The 27,335-nt window shown below is 46.0% G+C and overlaps 1 protein-coding gene across 3 annotated transcripts in view; it reads left to right on the forward strand.

The window, feature by feature from the left end:
- hlk (hulk) overlaps window positions 1-27,335 on the forward strand; it is a 110,876-nt gene that overhangs the window by 38,904 nt on the left and 44,637 nt on the right. For all 3 annotated transcript variants that reach the window (XM_089570418.1, XM_089570420.1, XM_089570419.1), the window contains exons 2-7: window positions 5,591-5,773; window positions 15,571-15,711; window positions 19,211-19,393; window positions 21,276-21,419; window positions 22,937-23,119; window positions 23,801-23,932. In XM_089570418.1, the coding sequence (XP_089426544.1) occupies window positions 5,591-5,773; window positions 15,571-15,711; window positions 19,211-19,393; window positions 21,276-21,419; window positions 22,937-23,119; window positions 23,801-23,932 (966 nt within the window). The remainder of the gene's footprint in view (window positions 1-5,590; window positions 5,774-15,570; window positions 15,712-19,210; window positions 19,394-21,275; window positions 21,420-22,936; window positions 23,120-23,800; window positions 23,933-27,335) is intronic.

Consider the following 27,335-nt stretch of genomic DNA (forward strand, 5'->3'; position numbering starts at 1 on the left):
CGCAAGGGACACAAAACAAATAAAAAAAATGCGCGAGTCCCCTTACACGTTGTACATCGTCGCGTTCTGGGTACGCAACGACGCTGAGTTCGCTACTTCGCAAATTCATTACAGTCAAGCCTGGTTATATCAAACCCGGATATTTCGAATTACTGCCTACATCGAATACACAGATAATGCCCTTAAAAATTCTATGTGAAAGTATAGAAAAGTCGCCTATTATATCGAACTCCAATTTCGCCTGTCGTTCGATATATCGATATATCGAACGGCGCGTGGCGCCCCTGCAAGTGGCGCTTCTCCTAATGGCTCGCCTCGATCACTTTTAGCCCTAAGAGACGGGTCGGCTGCGCGGCCTTGAGCAGCAGCGCTAGCGCTGTGAAACTGCTTGAGGAGGTGAACGTGGGTTGTGCTTTAGGGTGGCCTTCGGTCTCTTGCACTCATTTTCCACGCCACCTCGTTGTCGCGCGGTGAAGCCAGATTAATTAAAGCTGCGCAGCAGCCCTCGCCTTACGTGCTTCGCTTTCATCGCTGTCGAAGCAGTGCGGAAACCTACTGTACCTTAATTTTAGTGAGATTATTCTATTTACGGTATACTGCTAGCATAATGAGACATTTTCTGATAGGCAGTGGCTACTTCGAAAGCCTCGCCCGCTGCTGCTTCGATACGAAGCAGGTTAGGCCTAAAAATGCCTAACGAGCTGAGCGCTGCCAGCACGCCGGCGAGCGGCACGTCACTGCGAGAAGACTCTCACTAGAGTGAGTGGAATGGAACCTTGATTCTAGGTTACAGATAAGCTTATCTACTGCAATCTTTTGTATATCGAGTTATACAGGGTGTTTAACCTAGGACTTAACACAATTTTTAAAAATAGGCTTTTTGAGTTAGAAAAGCGTTTTTTTTTCGGCATAGCATTGTCAGCAGTGTAGTACATCAGAATACAGCTAAGACGTGCTGACAGCAGGCTGGCTAACTAATATTGAATGGTTAACTTTTTAACTATTACTGTTAGGCTCCTTGATTGTGAGAGGCGTGTAGCCCACCATAAGTAATATCCATATCAGTTTTTAGAATTTCGATGACACGGTTACCCTCGCCGCTGTGGCAGAACAAACTTCTTAGCTGCATTCTGATGTACTATACCTCTGACAATGCCATGCCAAAAAAAAGTGCTCTTCTAACTCAAAAAGCCTATTTTTGAAAATTTTGTGAAGTCTCAGGTGAAACACCCTGTACATCCCCTTTAAGTTCGATATATCCAGGTTCGACTGTCCCCGACTATTATTATTATTGTAGCGATAGTTACACTACGCCAGCCGCTTCGCGAGGTCAGCGTGGCTGCGCGCTGAGCCGTGGCACCAGCGATCCGCCAGTTGTGCGCATGCGCGGAGTTACATCATAGCCCGCAGCTGGTGTGCGCGCCTCGCCGCTGCGCCGACGGCGGAGCAGACGCCGCCCGCCTCGTCAGTTGTGCGCATGCGCGGAGTGACATCAGAGCATGCAGCTGGTGTGTGCGCCGCGCGCCTACATTACGCTAGCATTTCGAGCCTTCAGCGTGGCGGCGCCGTGGTTGGTCGCGTGGTTGCTCACGTGGTGCGGAGTAGCTGCCGACGGCGCGGCGCGCTGGCGATACCGTGTGGGTGAGGAGTGGAGAGGGGAGAGAGTGAATCCACGTTCAGGGACGATGATGAAGAAGGAATGCCGAGCAAAACGGAGCGGTAAAATACTCACTTTGCAATTCGACTGAGCGAGTTCCACTCGGCCAGCTGCAGCGATTGCGTCACTTCAGGTTTAACCAGAGCTAAACCAGTCAATTATTATTATTATTATTATTTTTATTATTAGTGACACTTTATTAATAAAATAGCAAACGAAGGAAAAGATGTTGTTAGCCATGGCATCTGCAATCGAAACCTGAAGCGCCTGAGCTGCGGCTAGCGTGAGAAAAAGGACAGGTAGATTACAGGGAAAGGTAAAGAAAGTGGGGAGCGATAGCAAGTAAGGATAGGAGTAGGACGGCAATGTACTCTATATACAACTAAAAATATACCTCTCGACTCCAATTCGACGTGTTCACTCAGCGAACTCGAAGCTGGCTTTGCCGCATTATTTGAAAGCAAAAGGAGAAGCCAAGTGATATGGCATGAAGTATGCACTTAGCTTGTCAGCCGTATGGGCGTCAAGTTTAATCATCGCCTCGTGCAGCGCCTGCCAGTAAGTCAACCTCCCTCCCTCCCTCCCTCCCTCCCTCCCTCCCTCCCTCCCTCCCTCCCTCCCTCCCTCCCTCCCTCCCTCCCTCCCTCTTAGTGGTAAGCGAGAACTTTAGGGCCCCACAAGCGCCTTATTTTCTGCTTTGGGACCTGCATACCGCCACATCGAAACAATGCCTCGGAGAGAAACGAGAGGCACGAAATAATGAACCGCCCAGAAGCACTGACCGTGCTAGGGAAACACGCGCGGTCGGGCTCGCCGAGTGCAAAGAAGCGCTGCGTCACCATCCCTAGCTTGGATGTGAGCCGCAGGTCGTTTCATTAGCCCCGAGGGGAAGGGGGAGGGGGGCGGTCACCCGAGACGGCGCGCCAGGCCAGGCGTGTCGTCGCCCCGAGGCAAGGACGAGGTGTCTTCGAGAGAGCGCGGCTGTCTTTTTCTGATAGTTCTGTCTGGGGGTGCTTCAGCTGCTTTCTCTCACATCTCCCGTCTCTCATTTAGAGCAAAAGTCGGGAAGAAAGAGCAGTTTTGCTGGAAGCACGTCAGATCCCTGCACGTAACAAAGACAACGTCGCTCGAAGGAGAGAGAAAGCAAAAATGCGAAGAGGAATGTGGGCTCATTTTTTCGCTTCTGCGAAGAAGCTATGTCCGCAAGCAAAAGGAACCTCCTGAGGGCGTACCAAGATTGAGAGCAGCCATTGGCACTATGATAAAGAAAGGAAAAGTATGCGCTCTTTTAGGTGCAATAATAATACGACTGGCAGCGTGTGCTTCTTTTATCATCATTGCATTTATTAATAATAAGTAGTACCACTTTCATTTATTATTTGTATCCGGACGGAAACGTACCGTATGGGCTTACCATATGGAAGTGCAGGAATACAAAGTCGGTATGATTTCAGGAATAAACGGAAATCCGTAAGCTTTTTGTATGTTTTTCGTATGATTTCTATGTGATATATTTATGCTTTCCACGTCATTTCCATGTGATCTATATGGCGTCAGACGGAGTTTGTATGCCTTCCGACTTTTCTTCAGTTCTTGTTCGTAAGGCCGTTTAGGCTCCGTATGTTCTTTATGGTTTTCTTAGGCGCCTTATGATAAACGTCATAATTATCGGAACCGTCCAGCAGAACCTTTCATCAGGGATGGTTGCAGCCTATACGGTCAATTGTAATTACTCCCTATTAGTTCTACGTTAGTTGTTTTCTGCTTATCAGCGTTTCCTGCCTGCTCCTTTTCAAAACCTCTCATTAAGGCTGGAAGCACGAATGAACAGATAAATAACAAATAAAGTTATGCAGTTGTTCCAAATGAATAACTGTTAGCAGACAACATTAATTAAAGCTGGTGTAGCTAACACAATTTTGTAATTGCGTCTGTATAGCTCAGGCATTTAAGACGACATTTATCCAGCTGGAGTATAAAGGTTCCAAAATGCCTTGTTGTATTGGAAAAATTGACTTGAGCTTAGCACTTTTTCGGGAATCCAGATGCAGTGTCAACACCCTGAAGCATGTCAACTTCGTGATTTTATAGATGTTTTCGGTGAATGTTGGTTCAAGCATTTTCTGAAGACAGGTTCGTGCGAAATCAATTATAGAAGGTTTTTCGCTCTTCGAAAGTACCGTGTGTTCAAGGCTTTCGAGCAGCGAGTCTCGTTATAAGCACAATACCTTTCTTGTGTTGCAATATCATTTGAAGACAGGCTTAAGGGCAAACCGCATGAGACAATAATTCGCGGTGACACGCAGCGCGATACCACCGCTCCATGGACCGGCAGCCGTCAAGCCGCTCTCGCTCATTGCGTCGCTCACTTTCTGGGGTAGCATAAATTCTCGCCCATCACCTGGAAGCAGCTTGCGAGACTAGCCAATAGCAGAAGGCTTTGCGGGTGCGCAACTACCGATCTTGCTATTTTTCTGGTGAAGTTTGCTTTTCTAGCGCGGTTTTGAGTGAATCAGCTGCCAGCAAGGACCATGAGGCATGGTACCGACGCTCGCTTCGTTTACGAGTGCACTAGAGTAGACACTGTGGCGCTGTCATGAGCCGTGTATTGAAACAGTTCAGTAAAAGTTTGGTAGGAGCAGTGCAACAAGAAAGGGTGTTGTGACGCATGTCTCAGTTACTTCTTACTAGTCTCAGCATCCCAAAATATAGTTTAGCTCTACTACGCTGCGTCCCTTTGAAATGCGATGTATTTTCAAACAGGGATTTTCGATATCATTTTTATCAATCATTATGTTGTTTAGTCTTAAAAACGTGGCCCTATGGCGTAGCTATATTTCCATAATAACGCGAGGCGACTGAACGTTGAAGCAGCGGCAAGCAATGCTGCACTGAAAACGCGCCGCGCGATACCAGCGCGATACCGCCGAAAACGCGCGATACCAGCGGCTGCGATAGGGATAGGCGACGGCTGTCACCATCGTACGTAGCATCGCGAGGAGCGTCGCCTCATGTGGTTACCGCTTAATAACAACAGACAACGTTATTAATATCAAGTAACCAGCAAAGGACATTTGTTCTTCGTGGCTGCTTTCGTTATGTTGTTTAAGGAGCTCTGAAAACGAGGAAGCTAGAGCACATACAAAGACAGAGACTTATTTCTGCGAAAGCAAGTTGTGTCGGATGTGCGTGTGTGCATGCGTGTATGCGAGTGTGCGTGCATGCGTGTGTGCTGGCCTGAGCTAAAGCTTCAAGATTGTTACAGCTCAACTTATTTATTACATTACAGGCTTCCCTTCAAAAGCTTGATTGCCAATTTTGTATTCCTTAGCATTTTGCTGCGCAGTTGCAAGTGTTCTGAATTTGTGTTTCTGTCGCCGCATATATTATATTTGGCTAGTCTTCTAATCTTGAGTGCATAGAGCCCTTTTTATCGAAAATTATTGGCTGCAAGTTATCACATGGGTGGTGGCGATGAAAACATTTAGAAACCATTAAACAATTACAGAGAGGTGATTGGGGTAGGGCCCTATTGGCCCCTTCCCCTCACAACAGTCTAAGCATATGAACCAATCATTCAAACTGTGGGAACTCAGCTAGGCGTTCAAAATGTGGCAGCTGATTGGAGACAGCAGCAGTAAAGTTGAGTAATGGAAGACAAAGAAGCGAATAGCTTTATTTATGTCGGTCGTGATGAAACGAAATGTGAAGGTTTTAAAACCAGCACTTGACAGTCGTCCCAGTGTTGAGTGTACAACCGATATGTCTGCTGTAAGACTTCCTGAATTTAAAGAGAGGAAGCAAAATAGATCCACTAAATTGTCGTTCTCGCGTCAAAGGCTTAAAGAAATTGCACTGTGAAATTCTCCCGACTTATGAAAAGCGAATAGCATTACAGCACGGCCCTCCCCGTTTTCCTCTTTCACTGCGCAGACACGAAGATCTGCAAAAACTGCGATGCCATCCTGGCCGAGCTGGAGCACATCAACGATGAGGCGGAGAAATTCGGCGTGGCCTTCGTCAAGAACAGCGACCGGCCGACCGCCAAGAAGCTGGGCGTCACCAAATTTCCCTCGCTGGTGTACTTCCGAAACAAGGAGCCCACCATATACGAAGGTCAGTCTGACACTGCGACTTTCGTCGGTACAACTCTGGTGCTCGGCAGCAAAATTCCCCCACTGTGCCATGCTCTTTCGTAGCAGTCAAGGCTGGGCACGAGTTTCTGAGAAGTTCAAAGCGTGAAGAGGCAAGGCTTCAGAACTATCGAAGCTGTTGGCACTATATATCGTGCCACTAGAGGTGAACCAGTATAAAAAAGTTGTTTAGGAGATCTAAAAGGACGACCGCATTTCTATATACATATAACACAATGTTCCAGCCCTTTCCGACCTGGAAAGACAGTTTTTCACCCAAAATTAAAACCAAAACTGAGTAAACTAGGCTGCGGCTTAGTTGAAACATTTGTTACGCGCAGTTATGTTTTAACTGAGCATTAGCCTTGTTCAGCCGGTACTTTTTCGCTTCTTTTTTTCATGTCTCTCTATGGCGGCATCCTTCCATTTTCTCCCCATTTATTCTCTTCTTTCTCTCTTCTTCTTCATATTTCATTTCTCTCTCTCTCTTGGTTTAGCTCGACACTTGGTTTGGCTTGCTTTGTCTTGACGCGAATTTCATTTCATTTATTTCATTTATTTCGTCCTTAAAGGCCCGAGGGCATTACATAAGGAGGGGGTTACAAATTGTTTTGTGTGAACGCACTCATGATGAAAACATAGACAATAAAAGAAACACTGCAACTGCAAACACTAAAAATAAAGATAAAAAGTATCAAGTGGTTATATAAAAAAAAAAAAAAAGAGAGAAGCCAAGAAAGCACAGAAAAATACAATAAAAACTCAGGGAAAATACAGAAAAAAAGTAAAGGCCAGCAAATGATTCACGTGTTCTGAAAATGACTGGTGAGTTTCGCGCGAAATGATTTGCGATCGTTGCATGATACTATGTCGTTGGGCAGGGCATTCCAATGGTTTATTGCGTCAGGAAAAAAGGAACTGCTCATTGCTAAAGTACGACTCTTGATGCTGGCTATGGGGTGGCTGTGGCTGAGGCGACTGGAAGTTCGGATCGGTGGTTTCAGCAGGGGATGTTTTGATATCGGATGGTAGAAAAAGCTGTGTAGTAGGCAAAGGCGTGAGATGATGCGGCGTGATTCAAGTGTGGGGAGGGAGATAGAATGTTTGAGTGCAGTGATGCTACTTTCTTTTGAGTATTCAGAGGTGATAAAACGGGTCGCGCGGTTTTGGATGGCCTCAAGTTCGGTTCTAAGGTACGCTTGAGAGGGATGCCAGATGGATGATGCAAATTCAAGTTTGGGACGAACGAATGTTAGGTAAGCAAGCTTTTTTACTTCGGGAGATGCTGACTTGAGGTTACGTCGGAGATAACCCAAGACACGGGAGGCATCAGAACATATTCTTTGGACATGGTTCACCCAAGATAGTGAAGATGTCAGATGTAATCCAAGATACTTATATGACGTTGTTGAGGCAATCGGGACTGAGTTAATATTGTATGAATGATGAATAACTGCGCGTTTGCGAGATAATGACAACAGTTGGCATTTATCTAGGTTTAAAGGCATGAGCCATCGGTCGCACCATGTGGCTATTATGTCAATATCTTTTTGTAGTAGGTGACAATCGGTGGGATCACGAATGGGGCTGTAAATTACGCAGTCGTCCGCGAACAGTCTTAATTTGGCGTTTGTGTTTACTGAAAGATCGTTGATGTAAATGAGGAATAGCAGTGGTGATAATCCAGCGCCCTGGGGGACACCTGATGATACATCGGTAAGGGGTGAGCGGTAACCATTGCATGAAGTGAATTGCATGCGCCCATTTAAGAAGTGATCGATCCAGGTTATTAGGTTACCAGGAATGCCTAGGGAGGAGAGTTTTGCGAGCAGGTGCGAGTGAGGAACACGGTCGAATGCTTTCGAAAAATCTAAAAAAACGGCGTCTATTTGAAGGTTATTGTCCATAAAGTGTAGGATGTCATGAGTGAATTCGGCCAATTGGGTTTCACAGGAATAGTGTTTTCGAAAACCGTGTTGGTGGGGATAAAAGAAGTTAATTGAGTCTAGATGGCTCATTAAGTTAGACGATATAACATGTTCGAGTAATTTTGAAGGAATGCTGGTCAAGGAAATGGGGCGATAGTTGGACGGATTTGTGCGGTCACCTTTCTTGAATATCGGAATGATTTCAGCTATCTTCCAGTCGTCGGGGACTTCGCCGGATTCCAACGATTGGGTAAAAATTAGATGCAGGATTAAGCTTGAGACTGAACTAGTATTTTTCAGGAGTTTGCTGTTGATATTGTCACAGCCAGCCGATGATGAAGTTTTGAGAGAACTGATTAAGGTTGCTATTCCTGCCGGTGTGATTGTGATTTGGGACATGGGTAATGCTGAGGTGGCTGGCAAAAAACTTGGACTGCTAGTTGCTGAGGAGAACACTGAACAGAAGTATTTATTTAGAATTTCCGCGCACTCATTGCTGTCTATGGGCTCACGGTCAGCGTCAAGAAGCTCAATTCTAGAGGATCGGAGTTTAGGGGAGAGAATACGCCAGAATTTATTAGGGTTTGTTTGAAGGATAGAATGTAAGTCGGAAGAAAAAAACTTCAGTTTAGCGGAGACCAATTTTTCATTATATTCTTTTGCGCATAGATGGTATCGTTCCCATGTTTCAGGCAGGTTATGCAAGTTAGCTTTACGGTAAAGACGCTTTTTCCGATTAAGAATTCTTTTCAAGTCTCTATTGAACCATTCGTTGTTACAATCGGATTTTACAAGGAAGGACGGAATGTGTAGGTTTTTCAGTGTTAGCATTGTAGATTTAAAAAGTTCCCAGTTGGCACTGACCGAGCGAGCATTATAAGATTTCACAAAAGAGTTATAAAATTCTGATAGTGCGTGGTTGATGGCATTGAAATTAGCCCGCTTGGCATTGAAAATCCGCTTGAGCGTCAAGCCAGGGCAAGCCAAGCCAAGGAAGACCAACAACTACAACGGGCTTCAGTTACACGACGACTCAGGGTGGGCTCCTATTAACAGCTATCGCCTTCACAAATCACACTGCAAACAAAGGCAATGAATCTTGACTCAAAGCAACCTGCGAAAAAAAAAAGCTTGTAAATGAGCAAGCTCATAGTAAGTGCAATAGGTGTACACTGTAACTGCAATAGTGCTACTGTATTAACAGTTTACGTGTAAGTGCAAGTGTGTATGAGCGAAGTCTGGCCAAATGACGAGTGCTTGGTCTCTGTGATCTTTATGGAAAGAACCACAAACAATTCTGCGCACTGTGTACTCAGGCGTTGCGAACGAGAACGGGTCTACATAAACAAGTGCACCTCTACAAAAAGGATATAAAGCGCTCAACTCAACGACGTGTGCGTTGTTTGTGCTGAGAAGCCTACCCGTCCAGCTTTCAAGCAAACTACCATAGATGATAGCATATGCAAAGGCTTGGAGATGAGGAAACTGCACGAACTGCACTTACGAACGACTTTTCTCAAAACCTCTCCATAAAAGATAAGAAATCTTGCAAAGTTCGTGTCTTGCCTTTACATCAACGTGTGTTCTGAAGCGAAGTTAACATGCGACTCTCGGCAGAAAGACTTAGGTCGAGTTTTGTTGTTCCAGGTATATAGCTATACAGCTTCTCTGTCCATATACTATAGTAATGTAGATGCAGGAAAGGAATCGTAAGGCAATGACGGCACAGGTTTCGACGGGAACTGTTCAGTTTAAAAACGAGAATTTATATTGACTGTTTTCGCAGGATCTGCATTCAGGTTCTGAATAAGATATAGTCGAAAATGGAGGCCTAAACCGAAGTCTTCCTCCCAGCACTCGCTATAATAAAAGAAATGATGACAGCGAATTTTTTTTATAGATAAAACCACCTGAAAATTTTTTTTATCACGAATTTTTTTCGAAAGGCTTTCCAGAATTGCAAGACGATCTTGTCTTGTAAGTAGGATAAAAGAGCAATTTATTGGGGTGCCTGGATTCTTTCCTGCCGATATATCGCCACTGGTTTTCACCGCAAACGTTACGAGCACGATTTTCGAATATACAAAAGTGCGTGTTTATTGACCTAACCTCGGACTGACTAAGGGCTGTGTTAGGTTTAGATAAAAAGGCGCCGCGAATGCGAGAAAGAACAGGCAGAGCGTGTAGGTTGTTTTGCCGGAGCCCACACTCCACCTTCGTTTTTACATTTTATATTTCATTTCCTCGGCACTGCTTGTTCACGGTTACGGATCACCAAAAGTCGATTCCTTCTTGCTTTTCTTAGAGAAGAAAATACCTTTGTTGGGCTATTTCTGTTATTCGGTTTTGATTCAGGAACTGAATAGAGAGAACACGGTACGATACACGGGACAAGTACTTCTACTGTGTCGACGTGTCAAGAGCCCTGGCAGGCACTGAACAGCTCCAGTAGCAGCCATAATACTTATAGAAAAAAAAAAGTAAATGTATCTGGTGTTTTCCGCCGGCGGCAGGATCAAAATAATTCCAAGCGAAACACGAATTTATCCCTACAATACTGAGAAGGAAATGGAATATAACACAAAGGCAAGCTTTCAAGAGCATTTTGGTAACAGGCATAGAACAAAAAAAAAAGCACCATAATTTCTTTTCGAGTTCTTTGCTATTGATCGTTCCCAGAGAGGAGTGTTTTGCCTTAAGCTCCACAATAGCTCGCCGAGCTGGGTAGTCGTATAAAGAAGCACCCGGAAATCAAAAATAAAAAAAAAGTTCATGCAGTAACAACATATTCAGTAACACATGCTCAGTCATAAAGGCGGTTTTGATGGACACGCCCTAAAGGCATATGCATGCTATTCTTAAGGGCTGAGCGGTGCGTATGTTGCTGTCTGTAATGCGAATTTTTCTTCTTGTATCTGAGAATATTTGAGAAAGCTGCACTGCAAATTACTAATTTGGCTGCACTCGTGCGGGTGCATTGAAAATTATTCTTTTTTTTCTGAATTTCACATCACCTTGAGGGATTTTTTTGAAACATTCAATTGATATTGTTCTTTTCCGAAATGGTGACAAATTTGGTTTCGCCCTACCATCCGCTAGCCATCCTGCGCTGCTTAGTTGGTACAGAGACTTCCCTGGTAAAGAGGTGGTTGCTCGTTTGAGTCGAGGACACGGAAGAAGTTTTCTTCGCACCCTAAATATTTGGACGCGATAATAATCATTCTCTCGGTTGAAGCTACTATATTTTTTGTTACCAAGAGTTGGACAAAGTTAGTTCGCTTTTTTTTAATTCTATACTTAAAAAGTGACGTCTCAAACAAACAAGCCTGTTGTTATGTTAGACCATCAAGTGAAAAGTTCGACTTTCGACCTAATTAAGGAAAAAAGCGTTACGCAGGAGTTGGTCTCGACGATGTCAAGACCATGTATATGCGTATGGCTGGGTAGATCACAGACCTCTATGCAGGCCGAACGCACCACCTGTCAACAGTATGTTCATTTAGAAGAATTAGTTGAACTAGATATCGGCCTTGAAACCATTTTCGGCTCATTGATTATCTTACACACCATAAGCCATTCACCTGGTATTGACTAGTTTCTAAGCTTGGAGATATATTCATAACTACCAATATTCCTACAGGGCAAAAACATTAAATGCAGTGTTTGCATTTTCATTGATGTATGAAGCGAATATATTGATCACAGTTAAATAGTGCAATTAATACGAATCGAGGAGGTTGCGCACAATTCAAGTGTTGTGCTTTTAGTTTTTTTTTTCCTGTCTCCTTTGCCCTTATCCATTCCCGTAAATTATGATATTCGTATGAAAACAGCTAAACTTTGCTTTGTGCTCATTTCTAGAGTCTAGGCGCTGTGCTCATTCCCATCAGCGTAATTCAGCTCTCCGTGAAGCACGTCTCTGCTAAAACGCACAGCTCTTCCGTGAGAATAAAACCACCACAATCGAGAATAGCTACAGCGTTCTCAAAGCCTACATATTTTTTGTTTTTTTTTTGTCCCGTTGGGAAAGCGATGCCAGTAATGCGAACCCTGGAAGATGCCGGCTTAAACCCCCACACGCACCTGCCCATGCACATAAAGCTGTTTGCGGCAGCAGTGGTACGCGAATGCCCCGAGAAAGTCGTTGCCTGAAACCAGTGGCTCGCGCCATTCAGCCACGCATTCCTAAGGCTCTTATCGATCTGCATCCCTTTATTTTGCGCCACTCAGCGAGAAACGAGATTTCAGGTTATTTGTGTGTGTGTGTGTGTTTGTGTGCGCGTTTGCGCAAACAGTCTGCCGTTAACTTGCAGTCGCATTCATAACAAGGATCATATTAAGGTTCGTACAGTCGACAAAGAACGCGTGGCTCAGCTGGTGTGGAAATTAAAGGGAAAAAAGACGTGCAGAAAAAAGAACTGTTTGAGTAGAAATACTTGAAAAACTTTGATCCTCTTTTCGTTGAGCTGTTGTGTTTTTGTCAGCGTGTCGTTTAATCGCAGTTACTCGATAAAGATTATTATGTCCAAAATCCCTTCTCGAAGCGAATCACAATAAGCATATCAGCAGACTGTGGCACCAATTCACTTATTGTCCCTGGAAACATTGCCAGCTGAAACTGCCGGTCATGTGTGATCAGGTACGAACAAAGGAACCTTCTCGACTGTCGATTCCCTTTCATTCCATTGCTTAATCAGCAGAAGCACGCTGGAGCTTAATTTTTGTTGCGCGAAGAACATGTCGACGTTCACCACTGAGGCGGTTCACGAGAAATGAATGAGGACAGTAACTAAAAAAAAACAAAACTAAAAAGGCCGTCAAGAACTCGAGAAAAATCGTTGAGTTTCCACGCTCTTTCAGTTCACCCACGAAGCAGTGACTGCTCGAAAAAGCCGATGCCATTCCGAAACAGCGTCGACCCTGCAATTTAGAGCAATTTTCAAGACATCAGAGTCGAAGGTAGATGCAAGGCTGCTGTAAAAATTTCTTCGGAATCGCGCGCAGAGCACTACCAATTTGCAGTCGAAAGGGCGCGATGATGAGAACAAAGACAAACTTCTTCGCCCTCTCGAAAAAAGTTCGCTAACTGATAGCGCGGGAAAACTTCTCTTTTGCGTTGTCTTGACAAGGAAAACATGTAAATAACCTTGCCTCAAAAGAGAATGACAATCGGAGTAATGACAAAGAGGGTTTCTTGAAGGTTTCTTCACTTCTTGAAAAGAAGAGAAAGCGGGGATATCGTTCATGGATCCTACGCGGCATACGATGCATTCAAACGACCCAGGCTGAATGGGCTAAGTGGCGACGGTGATTCCAGCTGCCTCTTTTAAGCGTTTCCTCACTCGGGTACAAATGAGTGGACCTTGGAACTTGAGGGAACCTCTTAGGCTCTTGCGGAACTCCGAAAGCAAGAAATAAAACAAAAACACCGTTCTTGCATTATTTTCTAACGGGTTCGGCTCAATCCCTCTGTCCCGCGATAAAGACTCTCTTCAGACAGCGCTTTGTAAAGTGGTAGGTGTACAAATACTGCTAGCAAATGAGATCGCTCGAGTCCACATGTCATGTCTGTGCTGTTTTCTCTTTCGTCGTTACGTGCAAACCTTCTGGCTATTTGGTTTAATTTATTGGGGTTTAACGTACCAAAGCGACTCAGGCTTTGAGTGACCTTCTGACTATTTGAGTGACTAGATCGTACTTTAAAGATCCAATTCATAATCGAAACAAATAAACGAGAAGAAGGGTAGATTGAATTTAGTCGGCTTTATTTTTAGGTGTGCTGAATCTCATCGTTAGGTTTTACTTCTGTCTGAAATCAAAACCTCCGCCCAAAGCCCTGTCGCCGATGGCTCCATTTTCTCTTTAATTCTTGACTATTTAAACAGAGGTGTTGTAAGACACTTCAGGCGCCCTTAGGAGTGGCGGCTACTCTTAATATACTTGCACAAGTAAGAACAAAACTTCTACCTCACACTTCACTTAGAAGTCCATGTGGTGTAAGAGCAAACGTACCGAGCTCACAAAAGCGCGCTGTGCTCGAAATTTATTGCTCAAAAGCCCTTGACCCATTTGTGCGTTGTTCACACGCATAATAAAAGAAGAAGATGTACGTCTCGTTTACTGACCTGCGATGCGTTCTGGGCCTTCGATGACGCAACAGACGACAATTAACAGTGTCTTGAAAGAATGCCGTACGCCAAAAAAGGACGAAACAGGAAGGAAAAACACAGAACAGGAAAGAGGCGGAAACAGGAAACAGTGTGTTCTTGGTCCCACCCTTAAACAGCTCAAAGCTGTTCGGCGCACATTCCAAATTATTCAGTTCATTCATTAATGTTGCATCATGGTTGCATTGTATGTGCTGCACTTTGTTACCTTTTTTTTTTCGTTTGTATGATGTGTTATTCCCCCCCCCCCCCCCCCCCCCCCCCCACGGTAATGCCACTTGTGGCGCTGTGGGTATTACAATAAACAAATAAACAATAAATAATCAGCTCTGCAAAAAGTACCCATGCCCGAGATCCGCATAAAATTCACGTGGATACTGTGCGACACCTTGACACATCAGACGACCCGCCACCTTCCCTGTTCCCCCAGATCCGTTCCTGTCCCATGTATCCGAATCACAAGCTGTTTGCTAGAGAACGCGTGCTTTAATATCTTCGAGTTGGCACCCTTTCACTCGTAGTCTTACACGGGAGGAGTAGGTATCCCTGCGCCCGATTCTGGCAAGGGTGGTTCTGACCCCTTTTGTACGTCATCGTTGGCGTAACGAACTCTTGCCAGGGACTGACAAGTTCCCTTACTGTGGCACTTCACTGGACCTGTGTGACATGCGACAGTTTTCGTAGATGTGCCTAACCACGGCTTCTGTATACGAAAATGCTTCTTCGGAGAGGTGCGCCTGCCGTGGAACCACGAATCTGGCTACGAAAAGTGACAATGGACAGTAGCTGCAACGGAACCTTTGCGACTACCTGCGCAAAACTGGTCTTCAGTCCTTTTCCTAACTTTCTCTTACATTGCCTTCCCCCTTTCTCACTATGCGTTATGGCACATTTCTCTAATAAAAAATAAACAAAAAAATTTTGCGGTGTCATCTCGAGAGTGCATTCGGGGCGCTAAACAGAAGTTGATGAAGACAAGAGCATTCAAAACGCCACACAAAAAAGCCTTTTGTTACTGCTATCACCGCGGCTACGTAAACATTGTGCAGAGCACTTGGCAACAGAGAGAAAATGCGAGACAAGAAAAAAATCAAGTTTTTCATTTTCTATTCCTGAAGCGCGCTTCTCTTTCAATCCACTATAGCGTTCTGCTTTACCGCATGTGTTCAAAAGAAGCAGCCAAGTGTTGACTCGGCGCACGATAAAATTGAAAGCCGTTATTCTTTTTTTTTTTTTAAATAAACGCACCGTTCCATCTTTCCTGTCCTCTGCACTTACACCGGCGCCGTGGCCGCAAAACCTTTAAACAGATTTTTTTTCCCAAGCCCATGAAGAAACACAGTGCCAGACAAAACAAATGTGAGGGTAAAAAAAAGTTTTGTAGACACAGGGAAAAACAGTCGTCCGCAGTGGTTTTACTTGTTCTGTTTCGTTGTCTGGTGCGTTAGTGCTTACTGTTCAAACACGCCCCCCCCCCCCCCCCCCCCTCCCCCCTCACCCCATTTCTCCCAACCCCAGCCTTCCCTTGGTTTCAGCGAGTGCTTGAGTAGCTCACTGGCTTGGCTCAGGCGACGCGCGCTGTCTATGCGAAGATGACCCACCAGTCCTTGCCAGTTTTCTTTTGTTTTTACTTCTTTATTTCTCGGCCCGCTGTTGGCCCGCTAATGTGCGTATGGCGTGTCCAGGTGACCTGATGGACGAAGAGAAAGTGCTGGACTGGCTGACAAACCTGGAGGCCATGGAGCTGCCCGACCGGATAGAGGAAGTCAACGGCAAGATCCTCGAGAGCCTCATCAAGGAGAGTCAATACCTGGCCGTCCTCTTCTGTGAGTTGGACTTCGCACCTAGCACCCGTCTCGGGGTGGGCATCTGGCTTCTTGGAAACGGGCGACTATACTCACAGAAAAGGGATCTGGGGAGGCTATACTTGAAGGATGTTTTATTTTTGTCCTTTTTTCGCAAACCTAAAAACGTTCGCGTGAAAAATGGTCGTTGAAAAGCGCCTGCGTTCCTAACCAAGTAAGACGGAAGGCCTTACTGGCTTTAACGATTTTTCCTGTTCTTTTTTTACCCTGTTGCGGTAAACCGAACGCAGTGGGCCTGGGATAAATATACGTAAATAATGTACACACACACCCCTTGCACGCGCACGCACGCACGCACACACACGCGCGCACACACACACACACACACACACACACACACACACACACACACACACACACACACACACACACACACACACACACACACGCGCGCGCACGCACGCACACACGCACGCACACACTCACACACACACACACGCACGCACACACGCACGCACACACGCACGCACGCACACACATGTCGAGGACTGTGTAGTCAAACCACTGAAACCAAAAAAGTCTTGTTTCCAGTAAGTTAGTTGCTCTCGAAGGGAAGAGCTGCGATTGGGGAAGGAGCAGTTGTGTTGCGCGCGATCTAAGCAGTTATACCATAACAAATTTAAGAGTTCAGTTTGGCGTCGTTTGTCGTGTCTCAAGATCTGTGCCATTTTTGTAATAATCCTCTTCCCCGCGCCACTAATGCTCATTTTTCTAAAAGCCTGCCCAAAATATTCCCCAAAAAAATTAAGCGCAAAGAATTTGAGAATTCCTAAAGTACCTGAAAACCGCCACAAAAGTCCACCTGTGATTCAGAGGCGTTAGGAAACTCCCTTTTCTGTTTATTATGGTCTTGATGTCTTTACGACGAACTGTTCTGTCGAAGGGTACAAGTTATGTACTTGTTAGCTTACCGAGGCTGTTGAAGCAGAGCTTATTCGTTGAAGGATTGGTAACCCCATGCGCCTCTTTGTTCACCAGCACTTCCAGCTTACTCATTCTTTTTCTGGCGAGGTAAAAAGTAAACAAAAACAGTAAATACCATGACGACCACAACGCGTACCGCGCTTCCATGGGGCCATCGTCCCCAACCTTCAGCGTCCGGGACCGGTGCGCGGAAAGGCGACCAGCGGATCGGCGACAAAATTAGACGAGACGAATAATCCCTTTGGGAGGCGAAAAAAATCGATGTCGACATGCCGCGAGGCTGTGTACGGCGTCGCCTCGTGCCTCAGAAATGCGCGGCAGGGGAGAAGACAGCGGTAACGACGTTAGCACTGCGCGGCCGTGCACCGGAGATTAAGTGGCGGAAAGGGGGACTTCGCTCGTCTGCACACACTATCGCACTAAAACCATGCAGTGTGGTAAAATCTAAAGCTAGGCGACATCAGCCAGTGAGCGACTGAATTCGTCAAGCCGTTAGCTCGTCATTGGCTGGCTATTTTGCGACGACCGATCGAGATAACCAGTAATGCTTGTATGGTCACAATGGTTTACAGCTGCGGCCCGTTTTTATTAGGAAACAAATCTAGGGACACCGTACCAACCATTATTTAACGCCAGTTCTGCGTTCCGTAACGCTGAACGGGTGTCAGGCAGTAGCTATAGGACTTGGTTATCCGAAGTCTGGAGATCAATTCGCTTTATTTTGTGAAATCCGACGCTTCATCTAACACGTCATTCCGAGGCAGTGCCGTTAAGCTAGAGTCCTCTCATGCGTGCAGGCAAGCAGAGGACGCTGTGTTGCGGGATAATGGGTGGGCAGAGAGCATAGCAGGCGCCCAGCCCCCCTCACTAACTCGAAGCATCCACTCAGAGAGGCGGCAGACCCGAGAGCAGCATTAGGAGAACGTGTTTGTCCGCGGGATTAGGTAGTTGCGCGGCAATTTCTTTGATGGAGGCTGTTGAGTGGCACTCAGCATACGAACAGACCCCAAGGCCCAGGCCCTAATGCGGAGGCCGAGTAACGCAAACAGGATCCTGTGATTTGGCAGTAAGCTCGTAGGCTGACCTTTCTGAGCTCTTTTCGATACTGTTTGTTCTCAAACAAGTTGATTCAAAGTCGGCCTTTGCTTTTTTAGGAGATGAGAACAACAGAAAAGGAAAAAAAAATAGAAACGCTTCAGCTGTTTCCACCGCTAGCAAATATATTCGCGTCCTGCTTGTTAAGCAAAAGTTCTTTCAGACTTGTTGTGCAAAAGCTCCCGTGAGGCTTTGCATAACAAAAGCAGCGGGCTGCCCGAACTAAGAACTAAGGCATGTACAGCTGCAACGGAAAAAGATTAGCACAAGTTACTCATGACCGGAGCGGAAAAATTGCGAGACGCGGCGCTACTGTAGCCGTATGCGCAGATAGCGAGAATGCCTGGCACATTCCACTTTCCAATGTGGGGGTGGCCGACAGAAAGCAGCCCATCCGAAAGCAGGCACTGCTACACATTACTTTTGACAGTGCATTCCCAGCACATTTTTAAAGGAAAACGGTGATAAAGTTAACGTTGCTCGCCACGCTAGCGCAAAAAAATAAATAAAACAAGATTATGTGCTTAGCCGCCTTAGCACATGGTTTGGCTGATAAGACATCTACAGGCGTTCGTTTAAGATGCTGCATTTCTGATGGGCGAATGTCTAGGTGGGCGGCTTCCTGCCGGCCACCCCCGCTTTAGGAAATGGAATGTTCCTGGCACTCTCGCTATCGGTGTACTCCGCAACAATAGCGCCGCGTGTCGCGATTTTTTCGCTCCGATCATGATTCACTTGTGCCATTCTTTTTCCGTTGCAGCTGTACATACGAACTCGGCGTTTAAACTGCTGATGCATTTTACATTTGTAACACTTCACTTCTGCGATGTAGTTACAACGTCACCGCCATTTTCCGCGTATTCTGGGCGCATTCAATCCTCGCCGCCTCTAAACGCCTTCATCTATCTGCGGGGCTTTGTCAAAAGTTACTCTGACTTTCTCTGACAGCTGCATCATGTTAACTTCTGCAAAGCTCCTTGGTCCTTGTTCTTCAAATTGGTTCTTCAAATGACTTGCAACGTTTCTTTTTACGCCCATTTGGTTGATTGGTTGGTGGGCCTCAAATAAAGATGGCACTGCCCACTACGGGAAAGTGGCCAGGACACAGGCGGTGAATTGCTGGAAACAGGAGCGTTTAGAACGTCCATTCGCTGGCCATAAGTCTGTGATGTGTGCTTCATTCGAACTCTTTTTTTTCGAGCTTCCCATAAAAAGCTGGTACCTTCGCAGCATTGTGGACAAAGAGAATCAAAGAGAATTTACAAAGAGAATCACTTACGTTTGAAAAAAAAAAATGTGTCTTGCTTCGCTTCTGGTTCAAGCCAGTGCGTTCCGTTACAGGTCCCCAAATAGAGACATGTAGGTAACTAGTCTCGCATTACGACCTTAGTGTGTCGACTGGTTTATGTGCCATGTAACTGTGCGTGCTTTGCACACGCAGACAAGAAGAAGCACAAGGAGTCCGAGGCGGTGCTCAACGAGCTGGAGAACATCGACGACGAGGCGGACGCGCTGGACATCGGCTTCGTCAAGATCTCCGAGACGGAGGTGGCTGAGGAGTTCGGCCTCGACCAGCTGCCCGCCCTGGTGTACTACCGCAAGACCATCCCGCTGCTCTACGACGGTGAGCTCGAGGGCGGCATTTGTTGCTGACAGTCGCATTGCTTGAAATTTCCGCTACGAAACGTCATCGCCCGAGTGGCGAATACAAGAACCATTGGCGCTACGATCGTGTGCTGCTCAGAGGAAACGCGCCGTCTGGCGGAAAGATTATCATTGCTAAAGAAGGTTGCTCTGAGATTTGCGGCAACAACCGGTTTATTCTACTCGGCCGCAGTGTTATTTATAATTGTAGCCATTGTAACGACCGTCACTTATGCAGATACATTACTAAATAATCCTCGATTTGTACATAGTCATCCATATCCATTGTACAGTTCTGTGTATTCTGCAATGGACGTTCGTAAAGACCCTGTTACGCCGGCGCGCATTCCGCTCGAGCAGTACGCAAAACACGACCGTACACGGAACACTTTAATAGGCTAGATTTCTCACTTGAGGTATTCTAGCAAAGCTGCTTATTAGCAGAAACTGTGCCCTCTCTGATCCCATAGTTTGCCTTCGAAGGGAGCTTTAGCCCAGAGCTATTTCGGCCTTTATAGTGAAATAAATCAAATACATTGAAAGAGAGAGAGAGGACAAGAAAAGGAAATGCCGAGAGGTCAGCCAGAACGGGATTCTGCTTAGAGGGAATTCGCATTAAATTCGTTGGATCCGGGATAAACTGATATTGTTCATTTAGTTAAGAGAGCAGAACTACAGTCAAACCTCGCAACACAATTAAAAACTAAAACGGTCACGCAATTTAGAAACACTGAGTTTTTGTTGTTGTTTTTCTTTTCCTTTACGAGCTCTGCAACCAGGTTAGGCGAACCCCATACGCTCGATCACAATTTTACGAATCGCACCTGTTAGAGCGTTTAAAATGGACAACGATTTTGTGCCGCGCCATTATTTTCTACTCAGGACCACAGTGCTCACAAAAACAGTGAAGCAGTTGCCCGCATGGTGTAACTCAATTAGTGCGTCAACTTTGTGCTTACGGATTTAGCGCTGTAAGAAGTGTAATTTGCAAACTGTGGAACTGTGCTGTGAATATATTGTTACTGATGACTATGTGAGCGCGGCCTATTTTTATTGGACTTCTTTTATGAGGTCATTAACGTATAAAAACTGCCTGTTTACGCGATAACTTCCGTTTCTTTTTTTCTGTATTTCTTGATCAGGCTGACGCAAATTTCGCCCACTGCAGCTATGTTCAAAGGTAACGAGCCGTGTATAATCGTAAGACGAGGCAACCGCAACGTTACCTAACCAAGAAGCGCACTTTAAAGGCGGTTTCGCGGCGCTAAGCTATTAAGCACTGCGATCGATAGACCGGTTTAAAGGTTGTTTGAACCGATGCGCTTAAAAAAAAACAACAAAATACAGTGCGCATCAGCTTATTTCCAGATTGCTGCGCGAGGGCTATAAATAAGTCGGGAGCCGTAATTAATTTCTTTTAATGCAACTCTCTGTTACGTACTCCAGCAAACACTCTTCCGGCAGAGGGAAAGAGAGTGCTTAGTGAATCCCGAATTTCAAGCAGAGAAGCATGAATTTCTTCGCACACGCCAGATTAACTCAGTTTACTACAGCGGCAATGAGAGTGTATAGAAAGCCGCAGACCATATTTTGTAACGATGTTTTTCATTGGTTCATTCTCTCACCTCACTATCAACGTTTGCTTATCTCTGATAACAGTAGGACAGAGGACTGGCAAGCCTTAATCACTACTGGCCTGCTCTGGTAGTGGCCTCTGATTGCAAAGAGGCTAAACAGCGAATCTGAAGAACAAATAATCATTAGGAAATGCAGCTCCCAGTTTCAGAAAGTGCAAAACGGGTGGCTAATGTTGCAGACCCTCCGAAGACAAATCCGCTGATCTCGGATTCTTTGCCTCGCAGGTGACCTGAAGAACGAGGAAGACGTGCTCAAGTGGCTCCAGGAGTTCATGGACACCGGTGACGACGCAGACATCATCGAGGAGGTGTCCGCGGATGACATGGAGGCGCTTATCGAGAAGACCGAAATCCTGGCAGTCTTCGTTTGTGAGTTTTGTGATTTCTATTTGGATGTACCAATTCCTACGGGACGGGCACTTTCCCAGCGGCGATATTGGTGTGAACTGTGCGCCAAGGGTTTTCATGCTACGCGTAGAACGAAGAGAACATGACAATTGCATTCGTCTTTGCGAAGTCACTGCCAATGGCCGCGGTAGCCCAGGCTGCCGCAGAGGCTTCTCAGTATCAGACATAAACATTCCTCACTCTTCCCACTTTCCCCACTCCCCATCCTGACCTAAACTAAACCCCATTTTCTGAAATTCCTCCTTTCTCCTGCGCCTGTTAACAATAAACATTCGCGTTACGAACTAATAACCGTTCTGAGAGTTTTTTCCTTTGCACTTTTCCGTGCTCTCGCTTAACTTTATAAGCACAGTGCATATCTCTAGGAATTATAAGTTTTGTACCACGTTCAGTAGCAGCGTGATGCGCAGTTATCCCCACCGCTCGCATGGGAGCTCGAGACTGAAGACTTATGCGCGCTCGCTTTCCACGAACGCGCCAGCAGCTGCTCGCGGGTTTCTTGCAGCCGCCGCAAACGCCAGTTGGGGACAGCGTTTTTGAGATAAGGGGTTTAGTTCTTTGAGTTCGCATACGAAAGCGCTGCTGTCACGTGGTATTTTTTTTTTTTTGTATTTCGCCGGCATTTTTCTAAATCCAGTAAAGATAGATGCGTAAGGCGTACCTTGTTGGAAACACTCCAGCCGTTTGTCTTGAAAGGTTATATTCAGTAGACACTTTGTTTCTAAAGCCAAGATTTCAGATGTTGGCTAGTTAGATTTAATTAATTAATCAGCTATGCTGACTGGAAAAAAGCACTGATTTGGTTTTAGTCGCGTCGGACGGTCACTCTTAATTGAGGCATTGGTCACCTTTAAGTGGGACACTCTATGCAACATATTAATTTTTCTATAGTACTCCCCTAGCGGCCCGAACCTCGGGGTCAAACAAAAACGCCTGGGATCAAGCTACAGTGAATTTAGGGATGGGAAGGAAAAAGCTAGAATTAATTTAAGAAACACAGCGGCGTCTATAGATAGCAAACACAAGTTGATATTTTACACGAAATAAAACAGATGGATTGAACATGGCTATGACATGTAATCCTCAAAAGCGGAAACCGGTGCTCTCTGAGAGTGATGGAGTGAATAACGTGAAAAGTAAAACTTTTCTAGGAGAGCCTGGAGTAGGATTGAGGGACTAGAGTATGAAATTTGTTTAAATACGCTGCCGCGCCTATCGTAAAACAAGAATAATTATGATTAATTGTGGATTCATTCCGGATTACGATGAGAACGATGGCGTGGATTAGAGCGGTGGCGCTGGTGGTGATGAGTGTATTTTTGTGTGGAGCACCTGCAGCACTGGAGTGGATGTGTCCGGCTTCTTGCCATCAGCTTCTTTCTTCTGCTGGCAGAGGGTGCTGCAAATGTATTTGCGAATGAGCTTTGGGAGAGACACCCTCTCCACGGCTGATGCGCGCTGCTCTGTCGACGGTGCAGATGACTCGAGCGACGCGAAGAGCAAGAAGATCCTGGAAGAGCTGGAGGCCATCGACGACGATGCCGACCAGCACGGCATCCCTTTCGTCAAGACGGACGACGTAGAGTTTGCCAAGAAGTACGGCTGGGAAAAGCTGCCCGTCCTCATCTACTTCGAGAACGAAGTGCCGACGGTGTTCAAGGGTGAGCCAAAGTTCGCGTCCTGCACGATGTTTTTCAGCACCTGGGCTCAGTAAGAAGAATGCAGTCAGTACTTCAGCAGCTTTATTTATGTTCGCCTTTCTTTAGCACACTGGGCCTCCAGAAGAACTTTAAACTCTTTTCGCATCCCCCACTTGAGATATCTCTATCTAAATTTGGAAACAATTTATTATTTCTAACGCGTTCTTCTTTTCTGTTTCTATTTCCGGCACTCTGCTTTCTATTTTTTCGTCGTTTTTTTTTTTTTTTCCAGTAGCCGTCCTCAACGCAGAGATGCAAGTCGGGGGCAAAACATCACGCTACGAAAGCGATGTACCAGTGAAAAATAACCTCACCATTGAAAAGAGAACGTTCATAACGTTCCTGTATTCTCGCATGAAGCAAGCGACGCCTCTTTAATGCTCACATAGCTGCTTCGTGGGCAATTTCTGACTTCTGCACCATAAGCAAAGGCCCGGACGAACACGCTACTATGCGCACCGAACATGCGAATATTGACGCTCACGGCGTGCGCAGACGCCTGCGCATAAGATTAAAAGTGGTTGTTCGTTATTGTGGACAGGCATGCTAAGATGCAGATGCAGTTAGGCGCTATTGCAAAACCTACGCTTGCGTCGTGGCGGCAAATCCTTCACTCGGCTTTTGCACACGTCCCGCTTGCAGGGGACCTGACCAACGAGGACAAGGTGCTGAGCTGGCTGGTGGAGCAGAAGATGAAGGACGAGATCGAGGACGTGTCCGAGGACGTGTTCGACGAGCTCGTCGAGAAGGCTGACTATCTCGCGGTACTTTTTTGTAGGTTCTAACTCTCAGTCAGTCATCACAACAACCGTTCACTAATACCGAACAGCTATATCCCCTCCCTGCCCCGCTCTTCCCCGCCCCCTTTCCAACGTTGCCAGAACTGTGCGTTACGCAAATGCGCGCCATCTTCTGTAGTATATCCCAGTTGGAAAGAGAAAACAAACGACAGAACCATGTCAAAATACGACAAGATGTTTTTTTTTTGTAGTTTTGTAGTGCTTTTCTGTGGTAATTACAGGAGATTCTGTTGTACTATACAAATTTCCCTTGTTACTACAAGTTCATATCCCGGCCAAGGCTGTCGAATTTTCATGTCGGCTAAATTCTAGAGGCCCGTGTACTGTGCAATGTCATTGCATATTAAAGAGCCCCACCCAATAGGGTCGAAATTTCCGAAGACGTTCATTACGGCGTCCCTCGTAGTCTAAGTAGCTTTGTGGCGTTAAACCCCCATAAACGAACGAAACGAAACAAGTTCATGAGAAGAAAACATTACAGAAAATCTGCTCTGACGACAGAGAATTATCTGTTTCCTCTTTCGACTGAGATTAAATTTGGTGGCGCTGCGGTAGGGTCCTGAGAATGACAGGAACTGGAAGTTCTGCGGGTTTATACAGGTTTGAATGAATGAAACCAGCGAGGAAGCGCAGTCAAAACAAGTCAAGTATACGAGACACCACCGGACCAGCGGTGTCTTGCCTACTTCTCTGCTTTTTCCAGTGTTACTCTTTTTATTCTTGCTTGCTTCATTCGTTCAATCCTATGAAACACTAACTCCAGGGTCAGCGAGTACAAGAACAGTTTTCCCCTTTGGGAGAAGGCATTCGCGGGAGTGGTTGCTCGTTCCCTTAATGCATCGCAAAATGTGTGACAATGTTCACGCGACAGTTTAGGGCTGGGCACCTGGCAACAGTGTCCCCGTTGCTTTGGGCGCGGCTTGCATGTCACCAGTCGCACTTTTCTGTTTCTGTAGCTGCGTTTGTTCGACAAGCTGTAAGCGTCTTTCCAGACTTCAAATTTTCAAAAAGTGAAAAGGCTGAAGGAGCGCGTTCTGGATTTATAACCCACAAGCGCCGCCACAAGTTCCGTAATTTCTTATGGCGTATTCCAGTCGGCGATCCGGAGCAGCTCTTTGAATCAGCGAAGCAGTGATACGTCTAGGGAGCCTAGGGACTACACCGTCGCGGTCCAATCAGTACTCCGGCTCTGAATGCGAATCGCCCACTGAAACACGCTCTTTGGTTTCACAGAGGAATAAAACTTGCTCCGTATCACCGATCGGAATACGCCATTAGTGACTGCAATCCCGTGACCCGACTGTAACCAATCAAAACAATGATGTTAGCTTTCTCGGAGGCTAAGCGCATGCATCAGCTTCTCGCCGGTTTGCCACAGTTAAGATATACTTAAGTGAATTTATTAGGATGCCGTAAAATTTACAACAGTAACATATTCACAATCCTGAATCAATGTCATATTTTTTTAGCTCGTCTTTTGGATTGCGCTGTTTAACCTTCCAATGATAATTTTAAACCAAGTAAAAAAAGAGAAGAGAGAGACGTTCTGTCAAATGAGGGCATTGCGTTTTGTCCATCCGTTCTGTTTAGACAATGTATTTCTTTCTGGTCTTTCCCTTGGGCTGGCCTTAATTCCGGCTGCTGGCTAACCCTGCAAGTGCAGTCTGCTTTTTTCCCTATTTCTCTGCCGAATTTGACGAATTAACTTTCACTATAGGATTGAATAACGCACATTAGATCAATTACGCTTCTGCGACTTCAATGTCAGACGAACAACAGTGCTCTGGTCTGCGCCTGTCTCCTGGTCTTAGTATGTTTTGACTTTGAACTCTGACGTCTGCGCGCCTGTAGTCAAAATGCGAATGAGAGTGTTTAATATATTCGAGAAATATAAACCTGATTAAACGCTTGTGGTCTAAGACGTACGCGTCAAAGACATGAGACTGCAAGAAGAGCTCTGCGCGCTGTGATCGACGAGGTCACCCGAAATCCTTGAGTGTAGACAGTGAATTATACTTCACTCTCTACACTTCATAAGGATTATTTTACTTCACGTATTATGTTTTTGATATCTCTCGCGCCGAATGGCCGAGCACAAGCGTTAAAGGGGCACTGAAGACAACTTAATGCAATATTTATTCTGAGTAACAATTGATTGATTGGCTCTCTTTGCTGATGCTTATCCGGCAGCAAAAGGCGTATTGATTGCTGAAAAAAGTTGGTTTAAAAACGGTACATTTATTTTCCCGCCATTAAATTCAAACTCGTGACGTCACAATAAAAAAAAAAAAGACCCCGTTATTAGCAACTGGATGTAAATAGCGGCGTAGCCTAGTCTCAGAGATCCGTTTGGGGCAGACGTCATCGAGGTAGGGGACGCGCGGTGAGGTGTCGCCCTAATCGGTTGTGAGCGACTGCGGGCAGTAATTTTTTTTATTTACAGATTATTGGGTCCATGCAGAGCTTTCAGATTTGGCTCGAATAGCCACAAAGACCATACCTGAATTCGTTGCACTAAAATATGGCCATCGAAATCATTTCAGGGTCTCTTTAAGAATGATCTGGCGGCATTCTCGTATGGACACTGCACGAATTTCGATGGATGTGAAATTCTAGAGGCTCGTGTACTGTGCGTTGTCAGTGCCCGTCAAAGAACCCCAGTGTGCCGAAGTTTCCGGAGCCCTTCACTACGGCATCCCTCATAGCCTCAGTCGCTTTGGGACGTTAAACCCCCATAAGCCATCCTAGGGACATACAAAGTTTCGTACCCTCACGCTTTACGGGCGCACAGGCTAAGTGCGTCAATTTTTCTAAGCGCGCATTTCAAGGTGTACACTGCAATTCATATTTCCCTGCGGTGACCATCTTTGAGGCCTTCTAACGCCCCTAGTAACTGATTGTGGGTATTTGTTAGCAGTCTGATTGATTGGTTTGGTTTGGTTTATTGGGGTTTAACGTCCCAAAGCAATTCAGGCTATGAGAGACGCCGTAGTGGAGGGCTCCGGAAATGTCGACCACCTGGGGTTCTTTAACGTGCACTGACATCGCACAGTACACGGGCCTCTGGAATTTCGCCGTCATCGAAATTCAGCTGCCGCGGCCGGGGTCGAAGCCGCGTCTTTCGGGTCAGCAGCCGAGCGCCGTAACCACTGAGCCACCGCGGCGGGGCAGCAGTCTGATTGAGAAGTTGTGTCGCGCAGTACACAGAAGTTGGCGTCAGCCAATTTTGCCGAGTGTGCCCGGCCCACTTGACGCCTTGACGTCATCAGACGCTCGTGTGACGTCATCTCGATCGTACAGGCATTGAAAGCTGCGCCTCACATACGTTTAGTAGCCGTCGCAACCGGTGTAGAGCGTTCCCGCGTCGTTTCTCTCGG

This window comes from Amblyomma mixtum, chromosome 2, assembly GCF_055824585.1.
Source record: "Amblyomma mixtum isolate Tamu chromosome 2, ASM5582458v1, whole genome shotgun sequence".
Classification (NCBI taxonomy): Eukaryota; Metazoa; Arthropoda; class Arachnida; order Ixodida; family Ixodidae; genus Amblyomma; species Amblyomma mixtum.